At 39.0% G+C, this 13,280-nt stretch overlaps 1 protein-coding gene across 8 annotated transcripts in view; it reads right to left on the reverse strand.

The window, feature by feature from the left end:
- The window catches only part of PARD3 (par-3 family cell polarity regulator), a gene marked incomplete at its 5' end in the record, with an annotated part of 469,207 nt that overhangs the window by 179,871 nt on the left and 276,056 nt on the right, over positions 1–13,280 (reverse strand). For all 8 annotated transcript variants that reach the window (XM_082311551.1, XM_082311553.1, XM_082311552.1 and 5 more), the window contains 2 exons: positions 2,704–2,874; positions 3,348–3,536. In XM_082311551.1, the coding sequence (XP_082167677.1) occupies positions 2,704–2,874; positions 3,348–3,536 (360 nt within the window). The remainder of the gene's footprint in view (positions 1–2,703; positions 2,875–3,347; positions 3,537–13,280) is intronic.

A 13,280-nucleotide genomic window follows, 5' to 3' on the forward strand; every position in this document is an offset into this window, starting at 1 on the left:
GTGTTTAAGAAAAAACAGTAAAACCCCATTTCTGAGGAACACGCTTGTAAAAGGCATGATTTATCAAGATAGGGTCTGCCCTTCTGATGCTTTTACTTCTAATCTGCAAGCTGCTGAATTTGCTGACAGTCAGATGTCATTTATTTTCTGTTCTAATACTAAAAATCTTTGCTGAGACTGTATACTAGGCTGGTGGCAGCTACGGGAATATTCTAAGGGGACAGCTTGTGTCCAAGCACGTCTAAGTAATCTAAGTGGCTGAATTAAGCACAAAGTAGCTGAGGCTGCCAGGTTTGGCCAATATCTGATGCTCCACGGGAAAGTGAACATCACTGCGATGCTGAGTTGTGCAGCGCTGCTCTCCAGCTGGGTGTCAGTCCACGTATCCATTACGTAGGGGCTAAGGTGACTGAATACCGGTCATACATGGTATTCAGAGAATCACAAGATCATTTAGGTTGGAAAAGACCCTTAAGAACATCGAGTCCAACTGTAAACCTAACACTGCCAAGTCCACCACTAAACCATGTCCCTAAGTGCCACGTCTACACCATACATAAATAATATTATCATAGCTTATCAATATTATATCTGATTAATAATAACTAAAGTTTAAATCTGTCCAATTCTTGAACAAGGAACTAGGGTTTAATTGCAAAATGCCAAGAAAAAGGATTCTCTCTTCACTTTTTATTTCATTGAAGTCTGGACATTGCAAGACTTTCAGAAAACCGCCTTCTTCAATACTGCCAGCTCAGCAGGTATGTCCAGGCAAGCTGTGCTTTCATCATATTAAAGTATGCAAACAGTATTGACATCGTTCTTTCCTTTGGATGAATGTGATGAAAGCAAGAATTCCTGAGAAAAAACAGTTGCAAAAATTGTTTTGCAAATATGATCACCACACCAATTATTGCATATCATCACTTTCCCAAAGTGATTATGGCTCATCTCACTAGCTTATTAAGGAGCTGGGAAAATCCACAAAAAATGGTAAAGTAGGCCCACCCTGCTCCCTCTACAGATACATTTTAGTATATCTAAATCTGGTTCTGACATCAGTTCTTTCATCTTGGAGCACATATACTGTAGACTGAGCTGTGTCATTTTTGCCATGTGATTTCTGCAAAATAAATTAGCGAATGTTAAACAGACATAGGGCACAAAACTCTTCTTAACTTGAGTGAGCAAAAAATCTATTGGATTTAAGGAGCAAGGTCTTTGGTTCATCATTGCTGGATTTGCTCCATCATGTTTACAAACACTGTCTTGGTACATTTGTTCTAGAAGACTTTCACTAAGAGAAGAGTGAACATCTTCCATACCCTTTTTGGGAAAAAAAAAAAAATTCTAAACACAGAAATAGTCTAAACTATTTCACCCTTTCTATGTAGTAACATATGCAATACATCTGAAATTGAGTAGGAATAAGAAACAGACTCCAAAGGACAGTCTGTGCTCTCTGGAGTCCGAGTTCAGAATTATGGCTAGAGCAGAACATCACTAAATATAAAAAGGGCAGAATTCCTTCAACACCAAGTGAGAAACTCTGTGCATCCAAGCTGGCTTTCTAGCAGCGTGTATACATAAAAGTGTGTATGTGTATTAAAGCTGGGTATAAGCACTTAATCAAGAGGAGCTTAATACTTTCAGAGAGACTAGTGTCTTTTCAAACATGATTTTATAATATGCTATGAACTGGAATTTTTTAAAGATCAATTTTATGCATTAAAAAATAAACCATTCCCTTTCCCCCTAGGCAAGATCAGCAGTACTAAACCAATTTGTGCACATCACTTTTGAAGCATGATGCTCAAGAAATAACATTTCCGATAAGACCTTACCGGTGTTAACAAGAATGAAGGAATGACTTTTAGATGTCTTAAGAACAGATGCTTCCCTGACCCTCCATTCAACTGCACCCTATTTAACTCAGTGCATTTCTCCAATTTGTCAAAATCATTTTGAAGTCTAATTCAGTTCTCCACAGCATCTGCAGTCCTTCTCAGCGTCATACGCCCTCATATTTCTACTATATAGCATTGTTTACATTAATCTAGAAGATGAACTGTTAGAAATCATGAAAATGTTTCAGAACATGAACACAAAACACTCCAGTGGAGGAGACAGAAGCTGCAAATAATATCAGAAAAAGAATCACCACGTCACCCTGAATTCAGTATTTCGTACTTCCCTGCAATGACGGCGAAGACACAACATATTTAAAATCCGAAATAACAGAGTTATTTGCATCAAGTTTTGCAGAATCTTTACACGGAACTTTTAAATGTTTAGATAAAATATAATAAGGAAATTTAAGAGCTCTACTCTTAATTAAAAAAACTGAGAGCGACAAAGAAGCAAGTCAGTTAACACTAAGTCTATAAATGAAAGACTCAATAGACCTACATAAAAAACTCCAAGGAACAAAAATCACATAAACAGTGGGATCCAATTACAAAATCAATATAGTTTTATTCAGTGTTTCCTGTTATTCATTGATGAAAATACTCAAAAGAAAAACTTTATTGATCGGTAATAAGGTTAGCATGTCTAACACTGAAATTCAGATCATTTTGTAATTCTCTCTTTCTTTAGCTTCTCAAATATTATTTTCCAGGTCTCAGAGGAAACATGACATCTCCTAAAACACAAATACCTTAGACGTGAAAATTCCCAATCCTGATATCAAAAGCGTATTACCTCATTGCATTTACTTATTCGCCTCGCCACAATAAGCTGAATCATTCCCCGTTTGTTGCCTTCAGTCGACATGGATCTCCTTAAAGTTTCCATAGCATCTTGATTTGTTTTGCCCAATAATGATTCTCCATTTACTGCTATTAGTTGATCATTCACTCGAAGCCTGCCATCCTGGAAAAGTAAAGATTATAGCTAGTTACATAAAATATGCACAAAATAAGGTCTGCTGGAGAGAGGAAAAAAACAAAAGAAAAATAATCGAATAACTATGCTTAGTCCTAATAGTTTATGGCCAAATGGACACTGGTATAATAGCTTCCATTGCAGCCATTGTAGGAAATGTCTATTCCAATTATAGATTTGCACTGCAAGCTATTATCATAACCTGTTTGCACAAATAGCATACTAATTGAACTGTACCAGAGATTGCTCATATCCTTCCCGAGAATCTGTAAAGGCTGTTTAAATCCTGTGATGTGCAAACATGTGTATCTGAGTAGAAATCTAAACGTTACCTCTGATGGTGTAATTGGAAAAAGCTAGTTACAGAGCAATCTCATTCTTCTTGAATTTGTGGTTATTTTCAAAACAGCCTTATTATGGAAAACTGAGGAAGACAAAGGTACACAGATGTTCCCTCTCACCTTGGATGCTGCTCCACCGTTAATAATGGACTTGACGAAGATTCCTAAATCGGCATGGTTTTCTTTTGACCGGTTACCTTTGACGCTCACACCAAGTCCAGCTGATCCAGAGTCATTCAGTGGAACTTCAAATGTCAGGAATTCCCTGGTGCCATCAGGTGTGAGGACAAGCTCTTCTTCTTCTGCTTTCTGTCAGGAAGATTAACATGAGATTATAGAAAAGCTTTTCTCTTTGGGAATTCTCTTCCTTCAGCTATTAGCATTAAAAAACCCCTGCTTTTAACTACAATGCCACAATATTTTCCACAGTAATTATTTGAAGAAACATGCACAAATAGTGTATTTTCAATCACCTCCAGCTGATGCCTACGTTCAGAAATATCTTATGTTTGTGTCTAAGTGCTTCTCTATTAAAATAATTGAATTGTGTGTTGTTACTGAATGTGCCATTAATACCAACTCACACGTAAGCTGCTATTTCATTAGCCAAAAGAGAGCTGTATCAGAAATATTTTCTTAACTTGCAAACCTGCAGAATTTTAAAAATATCATCATCATCTATGGTAGCTTTGCAGTCATGGGGAGAAACTAAGTGCAAGAAAATTAAATTCCAAAATTACTCATTCACCTAGTTTCGTTTAAACCTAGCTGTGTTAGGAAAAACAGAAAATTACACAGCTGAGATTTGCAACAGCACATCTCTCTGCTATTGCCAGGCTTAGCTCTGGAGTGCCAATTTTCCTCTCTTTCCCAGCTCTGCTCTTCACCTCTGTCCTCATACCCACATCTTTGTTTCTTCAGTGCTCTCCAAACCCAGTTTTAGCCTGGCTGGGACAATCCCAGGTTTTGAACACCAGGAATTACAGTCCCAGACCTGCCAGTGTCCCTGGCAAGGAGCTGCTCAGTGACACCCTTCCACACATCCAAAAGCTGTGCATGCACAGGAGACCGCCTCTCGCTTCGCCTCCTGCCGAGCTCGGGGTGGCGGCGGGCTGGGAGCCGGGGCCCTGGGGTGTCCCCACAGAGCGGGGGCACTCATGGGGGCAGCAGGCACAGGCACAGCAGCCAGGAAAGAAAATGCTCAGGCCCTGAGGAACAGTGCTTACGCACAAGAGGCTGCTGCTGAAAGGAGGAACGGGAGGGACGAGCTGTTCACCAGCCCTGTCCCTTGCAGTAGACGGTGTCCACTTGTCTCTGACCATCTTTCAGCTATAACAAAGGGTTATAATAAAGTTATAACTTTAACCACTTTTGGTTATAATTTTATCAATGAAAGAAAAAAGTCATGCCCTTAAAGGCAATTCTCTGCAGCAGGCCCAGTGTCTGGCCTCCAGAAAGATGCTCATGAACCCAACTGTGCTGGTTTTTTCTTAGCCATATGAAGGAGAAAGAGTAAGAGACTGCCCACCAGAAGGTGCACAGTAATGTCCAACAGTCAGCAGTTCTTCTCTGGAAGAATTAATCTGGCCAATTTTTTTCACAGCCATAGCAAATGCGTCACCTCCCTTACTGACACTGATTTTATACTGACTTTTCCCACATCACTCTCATCTATTTGCGAAGCTCGCTCCTCCTATTTTTCTCCTACTCCCAGATACTCAGAGCAGGACAAAACACATGAGAAGTTAATGTGTGCCTGCTGAGCCATCCCTGTTTCTTAAGAGCTGAGGAAATGCAAAGCTGACAGGCTCTTCTGAAATCCAAACACAGACTACGGCAAAGATGGATGTGAAAGCCATGTGGAGTACAGCAGACTGAGATGATCAATTTGGGAACAAGCATGGAAGTTGTGTCACCATTGACCTAGAAATGCAATGTGAAAATGTCACATGGGAAGGCAGGCAGGCTGCTGAGAGAATCAGAACAGCCGAGGGAAGAAAAACAGGAGCTCTGCCTTTTCCCACTTTGTTAAAAGCATGAACCTTAATGTGTTCACCAGCCCTTTCCCTTGCGTTAGACACGATTGCTTGTCTCTGACCATCTTTTGTTTACAACAAAGCATAATGCCTCATCAATTAAAAAAAAAAAATAACACCCCCTATCCAAGTGCCATAGCTAAGCTGGCTCGCTTATGAATCCCATTATCCAAATGCATCTCTTGGCCATGCAAATCAGTATGATCCGTGCTAGCTGTCAGGAACGGAAAGGTGCACAGCGTCCATGGAAAAAATACTGGATCTAAGAAATACTTCCCAAATCATGGGAAAATTACAACCCTAATTTTCCTTTTTGGGTCACAAAAGCACTAGTTACAGCATACATTTGAGAGGCATCTTTTGTCACGTGGTTGCAGAATAAAACAATCTGAGACAGATGCACGTTTTGATTTCTGTAACACTGATCACTCTCATATTCCTTAATAAATAGTAGGAATAAAAGCTTGAGAGCCAAAAGGGAGATAAAGCCAAGGCAGGATGCATGGGTAATCCAAGGAAGCACATAAGCTTATTGGATTTTTCTTTACTACTGTTATCATAAAATTACAATCAATGCCTCCCCCCCCAGTATTTTCTAATGTTCTAAAAAATATGCCAGTACTTCAGCCACAGCCATCTCCCTTCCAGGGCAGAGAACTAAACTGCTTCCCTGTACAGCCCGTCCCCATCGGGTGCACTTGTACATGTCAAAGGGTCAATTGGAGAGAGCATCTCAGTAAGGGTCCCCAAGGACTGGGCTAATGGCCTCCATGCCACTTCTCTTCAGTGAGACCAAAGAGCTGCATTATCAGCCCCAGCATTACTCTTAATGGGAGTCTTCTGCTTGCTTGTTTTCTAGTCTTAAATAAGGAAAAGATCTAATGTTAATATTGGGCTACAGAGTGTGGAGGTGATACTTAAGGCCTAAACCCAGAACGAGCTTCTCCTTAGCAGCTGCTCATGAGTGAGTAGATCGTGCATGTGAAAAAATGAGAAACAGCAGCCTCAGCACTGGAACAGAAGTAGTGAAGCCATCAGAAAATTGCTCAACCCATCCAAAGAAATAATTACCATTACTGGGCTAAGGCTAAATTACTTTAGGGACTTCATTGGGCATCCACAGCTTTTTTCAACTAAGGCAGCTTGTTTCACCACCATACCTGTGTCCACAATTTTAGGGACATGAGAAGCCTTTTGCCCTCTAGAATCTGTGTGTCATCTGTCAGTAATGCTTGAATTAATCTGCTTGAATGTAGATTTTAAAAAGAGAAAGCGATAGAGGAAGCAAGTATTTCTTTTTGATATCCCACAATTTTTCCTAAGAATACTTAGGAGAAAAATGTGGCTTTTGGGAGTAACTGAACCATTAAGATTCAAGGGCTATGGATATGAAAGCACCACTCCAACATCTGTGCCACATCACGATACCAAAGAAGGTCTTACTATATATGATATATTGAATACCACTTCTACATGCAAACCTTGGAGCAGAACCATATAGTGATCAGGAACCTCTAAGCATGTCATAAAGGAGCCATTCTCAGAGAAATAAGCAGGAAGATTTTAGCCTGATACCGTAATATATTGAACCAAAGTTATAAAAACAAAAACAAACAACAAAACCTCAGATTGGCTGGATCCTTTGTTTCCCAAAGCCCTTCAGAATACAGAAACATTGCATGTACAGCGACTCTCCCCAATCAATTAAATATCAGCCATTACAAAAAAGTAAAATTTGCACTGCAATTCTGTTGAACATTAAGTATCTAAATGTAACAAACTATAGAAATTCCCTAATACATCCATGAGACAGCATAAAAATGCACAAAAATCTAAAATGCAGCATTTAAAAACTTCAACTGAGAACACAATCACTTCCTAATTGCAATAACTTCCATTTGATCTTGATATACTCTAAATTAACAGCTTCGCTATGTCAATCAAACACCTCAACACTATTTTCATGATTAGTTGATCTGTGGGAGAAATTTATTCCTTCATATACTTTGACAGGCCAGCAGTAAACATGCAAGCAAAATTATGTACTGTGAGCCCTGAACAACGAAATTCAACTCCCTTAAGATTTTTCACACACTATGTCCAAAACAATTAACAGGAGAACAATATTCTGTTCAGACAGGGTCCGCTGAAGAAAAGGTCATCTGAAATGACTTCAGCTGGATGAATGAAGCTGCTCAAGTATGTAATTTGTAATAAAAATTCGATTGGTGATAAAATACGTAGGTGACTTTTTTTGCTTCAAATTCATACTTAGCATCAATTTATGCTAAATGACATTTGAGGTAAGTTTTCCACTTTTTAAGTACAACATAACTATATTGTAAATTTAAAGATAAACTTCCTGACTAGAGCAAACTTATGGCCATGCTTTGATACGTACGGAGATTAAAAAAAGCCATTGGATAAACAGGAGGGAAATTATTTTTCTCTTCTAAATAACATTGTTTTCTGATCTGATCATAAAACCTGATTTAATTTTATAAACATTAAAATGGACCTTGACACTAGAAGTGCAATAAGTCTATTTCATCATGTCAGTAACAGCATCTCCTCCTTATCCTTTTATGTTTTAAATACTATGAAGAAATTTCTTGCTTGGGACTTCTTCCCTCTATAAAATCTCATCAGGGTTCAGCTGGTGAGTAAGCAGCATGAGAGGAGTGAAAAAAGAAACCGAATAGCAAAGAAAAACCTCCTCCCACCTAACGGGGGAAGCAATTTTCAATCAAGTTGGGACAAGTTTCCAAAGTGGCTCGCTGCAGCTACCAATCGGCTGCATTCTCTCCAGCGAAGTTCATTCCCTTGCAAGCTTAGGCATGCTGTCTTCTCAGCAGCTATTAAGCCACTGAAACCTGTCTGCAAGCTACTTTGTGATTATGTATAGGGAAAAGAAATAAGCTAATCATGGGACTCCCAGCAAAAATCCAGGGCACTCCTGTTGTCTTTCACAGAAGCAATAATAAAGTTCTGTATCCCCACTCTTCGAGGGTAACCTGGATTTCCAAGTTATGTATATAACACACATGAAAACATTTACAGGGCTCTTGCATGCACACGCATATGCATGTTCATATACAACCGCACCCTTATAGGATGATGGAATTCACATGATGAATTATGTAACTACAGCACAAACCCCACCTACCGCCTCCCATGACCCCACCTACACTATTCACGTTCCCTGCCCCCAAATCCTGTTGTGTCCAGCCTTCTAACGTCACAGCCCTAAGCTTGTCAGCCTCTGTTTAATTACTATTTTGTTCACCTATCAACCTTTTGCCTCAGAAATGGATCTTCTCTCTTTCGAATTTGTCCGGACTGAAAATCTCAAGTTCTTGAAAGATGAGTTTGAAGTCCCATGGATGTTAAGAGCTCGGTCTAGGAAGTGTAGGCTAGAAAAGTAAAAGGACTGGAATTTGCAAATTCCCAGGTTTAGTTATTTGGTTCCAATAATGGGGAATTCCAACCTAACGTCACAGTCTTTTCCAGGATATTTTCAATCTTTAGAAGATTTTAATATAGAATTCATTATTCTTTCTCACAAGGCACTCATGATACTAAGAAATCATAACTCCTATAATCATGGGACTCCTAGCAAAAATCTACTGCACTCCTGTTTTCTTTCACAGAAGCAATTAATAAAGCTCTGTATTCCCACTCTTAGGGGGTAACCTGTATTTCCAATAAAATTTATCTCGGTGTTATTATAACAAAATAAATTAATATAACCAAATAGAATTCTTATTTTAAAACATGCAAGATATATGCAAGAGAGATTTCACTTAGCTATTGTGCAAAAACATTCTCAACATAAGAGATGACTCAAATTGTTTTGTCCTTCAAGTTAGGTGGGTGACACTGCTGTCATATCAGGCCACCTTCTAAACTGAGATACACCACAAGATGATGACTCTCACTATTATCATATGCCAACACATACACAAATGTAGAACACATAAATCGAGCAGCTCTAAGGAAGCAAAACAGCATCTGTGGTCAACAACTGTCTTGTGGGCGTGATGTTTAGTACTTATAAAAATGCAGATGTATTACTGCTAGAGGTACTGAAAACAGAGCAATGTAGGTGGCCTGTAACACACCTCTCCAACTTCAGTCGAGGCCTCTCCTGAGGAGGAACAACTGAGAGCTGATGCATCCTGCCGTGGGTAGGCATTAAAGATATATAACTACAGCAGCTCATTCAGATTTAAAACTGGACCTCTGGCAGAGAAGAGCCTGCCTACCGATCCAATAGTGACATGCACACTCCAACCCGGTCTCCTCCTGAAATACAAGGCCTTTTATCTTTTTTTTTTTAATCAAACAATCATGCATTGCATTACAGGTTGTAAGGGCCTAAAGTGTCTCCTTACCTAGTTATAAAATGATATAGGGCTTAAGCCAACTAAACAACTACAATTCTTATGCTTGCTTTCTTTTTCTAACTCTTCCTAGTTTAAGTATTTTAATATCTCCCATATGTTAGATAAACACTAATGAATCTTATTTGCACGTATACACTGAGACTCATTATTCATATTAGCTAAGTTAATATGTCACATCTGGCAAAGACTGCACTCTTGTTCAAATCAAACAGCAGCTGCTAAATATCAAAAACTAAATTTGAATTCTGAGATTTTATGGGAAATGTGGTCTGCTTTAATTTTAACCCCATCAAGGAAAAGTTTTTTGCATATTTTATGTGGATTAACTTTGGTACATATTTATACGCAGAAATGCTAGCTCATGAAAATACTGCAAAACAGGCCTGTTACATTTCCAGTTATGTCCATTTTAAGGATTTAATTTAATATCAAAAAACATGTTCCACATTCAAAAATGTCTTCAGTTTAGTGTTTTTGATGGATTAAAAAATGGTTTAGGAAAAAATTAAATGTTTTCCAAAGCTCAAAACTTCTAGCATGTGATTTTCATTTAGTATGAAAATCAAAGCTTTGCAAAAGCCCATATTTAAGTACATCCACATGTTTGTTATTCATCTCTATAAGAAGGCCATTGCTTGTCTATGCTAACATTATTCTCCCTAATGCTAACACTCTGATCTGGGCTGTCGTAGAAACTGGTTTAAGCAGTTGAGATTCTACGTTTCAAATCAACTGATCAGACTGCTAAAAATATTTTGTTGGTTATGCATCTCAGAACTTCACACAGGGACTAGTCTGTGTCCATCACCATAATGACTGTACTTTATTCAGGCCAACACACCCTGCTCCAAACTCTCGTTCCTACTCAGACTTTGTGCTCCTACTGTATGTTCTGAAACAAATATGCAATTGTAATGCTAACCCCATCTCTTCACAAGGGTTATCCTAGAGAAGTGAAAACCAAGGGATTAGATACACAGCAGGTGCCTGCTCTGCCAAAGAAGCCTATAAAGCTACCGCTCTCTGCACTATCCCTTGTTCAAGAAAACCTTCAATGCCCAGCACACTAATGACACAGCTCCCTAAAAATCTTTGTACTTCTTACTGGCCTATTGGATGTACAAGACCTGAAAGACTAAAGAAACAGATAGAAAGTGTCTGGGAAAGCCAGACAGAAAAACAAAGTTGAAAGGGATATAATGCCTTTGTAGAAGTCCACAGATGCAAGAAACACGTTCCACATGAGGCAGTGCCCGTACAGGGCACTGGGACTGACCTGTGTCTTACTCCTACTTCTGCTGCAGACTTTTAAGGCAACCGTGGCAAACTATTTCATCTCACTATTTTCCCTGGACTTAATAGCAAGGAAGAATCAACACCAAAAGTCTAAAGCCAACAGTGCAATAAAACAAGCTTTGCACACAACCAATGAGTTTTCAGAGGCTTAAATAGGAATTTTAAGCAACAATGTGAACTTTGCACTCACCCAAATTAGGCCAAGTGTTTGAAAGAACCTGATGACCCTACTGCCTGTACTAGCAGATGACCAACTAAAGGACCTGGGGGCCCCTTTCAGTCTCACACCCTGTATCTGTTGTTTGAATTGCAAATGCCTTACACAGTTGACTCTTATTCAAAATAACGTAAGGTCGCTATGTAGGAAATAGTATAATAATGGTGAATAATGATGTGCACACCTGTGTGGCTTCAGGATAACTCTACAATGGTGGCACCGAGGCAACCCTGTTACAGAACCTCAGCGGCGGGACACGTACATTGCCTTCCATGAGACTGGCAATTGGCCAGCAAGTGTTATCGATGCAAGCTTTGAGAAAACGGCTAAAGCTGCCCCACAGTGCTGCATGGAGCCAGCTTGGCTGCGCCACACTGCAGCCCAGGTAAATCACCTGCGGATGACGGAGTTAAAACTAGGAGCCTGAGGGCCGGTCCCAAGCACAGTGATACCCAAAAGCTTATGTGGATTAACATTGAACATTCCAGGAAACTCAGACTACTCAAAGAGCATTCATAAACACAGTCACTCAACTGTTGTATTAATTATTCACTAGGAATTAATGTCTCGGCTCTACTCATTAATGTCCCAGAACATGCTATTCAATACTAGAGTACCTCCTATGGTAAAAGACTGTAAACACAACAGTATTCTGCGGAAGATCACACATTCACTGCCTCTTTCTTTCATATGGCCAGTGATCCATTTCTTATGCCACAACTTTATTAAAACTGTAATCTGAACCCACTTAAAATAGCACTAAAAAAGGCTTTTAAAACATTGTAATCACCCTTGTGCCTCACACCATTAAAAGATAAAAAGGTATAAAAATAAGCAGCACCAGTTATTTGCAGTATTCCTAAACACCATGGAGGAAACAACAGCATCAGCTTAATCATCAGCCAAACCTCTCCTCTTTTGAGAAAATCATTCTGTATCTAATGATATCAGCACTGCTGTTGGTGTAGGCTGATATTAGTCAACATATGATCTTGACTCAATTTTTAGACATTTGGATCACCTATTGCAGCAATAGAAGCTGATGAAGCTCTAAACTGTTCTCCAAAGAAGGTTCTGTGTGAAGGAAGAGTTGCATCAACTGAATGATACAAAGATGCCATAAAAGCTGAAGTTCTATGTAAGCGCTAAATATGAAGTGGTGGGAACTTAACTTACTGCTTTCGAGAAACAGCTATGGATACATACCCAGCGACTACATATCTTGAAGTAACACAAACCGCTTTTCACCAGAAGTAAAAAACAAACACAGACGCACTCAGAACACCACCATCTTAAAGCTCAACGCCGACAGCGCTTTTTTCCCCAAGATTGAGCTCCAAGAATTTTCCATCCATTAATCAATACAAATTATGTCTTTCTAGGCATTTGCTAGTATATCTCTCATATTCAGAACACGAAAAGTTGCAAACAAAAAGCATACAAAAATAATTATACATTAGTTCTTACAAAATGCCTCTGACCACAGTGGCATCACCCCATTCCTACAGGTGCTGAATATTTGCATAAAAAGTGTAGCTAGCTAATTTACTCAGGATGACACAGAAAAGTCTATGGCAAGAACAGCAACTGAAGCAAAAAAATGCTGATAGGTTTAGCCACGACATTATCCTTGGATTCCGAAAAAACACGGTGATGATAATGAAATTTAGATAATACCAGGAGTATCAGATGTTTGAGTTCAGAAGAAAATAAAAAGCAATCCCATTTGCAATTTCTATCAGGGCTGCTAAACATTTGTATATTGCTCCAACACACCAACCGCTCTTGTTATGTCACTGTTACGAATCCTGCACTCACTAAAATTCATAACATTCTGCTCACTCACAGGAATTTGACAGAAAAACAAATGAGAAGAGAAAACTGAAGCTTTCCCATGCTGCTGAGTACAACAATCATGAAATGAAATCCTGATTCCTAACTTTGAATCTCTTTTTACCAATAGACAACACTCCCTAGAAAATACTTACATATATGATAATTATTATTTTTCTAGCATTACGCTTACATGAAAGTTAACTTGCCAGTTTGAATTCAGAAAACAAACTGTGAATGACAATTGTAAAAGCCAAATATTACT

This window comes from Platalea leucorodia, assembly GCF_965183815.1.
Source record: "Platalea leucorodia genome assembly, chromosome: 1".
In the NCBI taxonomy this organism is placed as follows: domain Eukaryota; kingdom Metazoa; phylum Chordata; class Aves; order Pelecaniformes; family Threskiornithidae; genus Platalea; species Platalea leucorodia.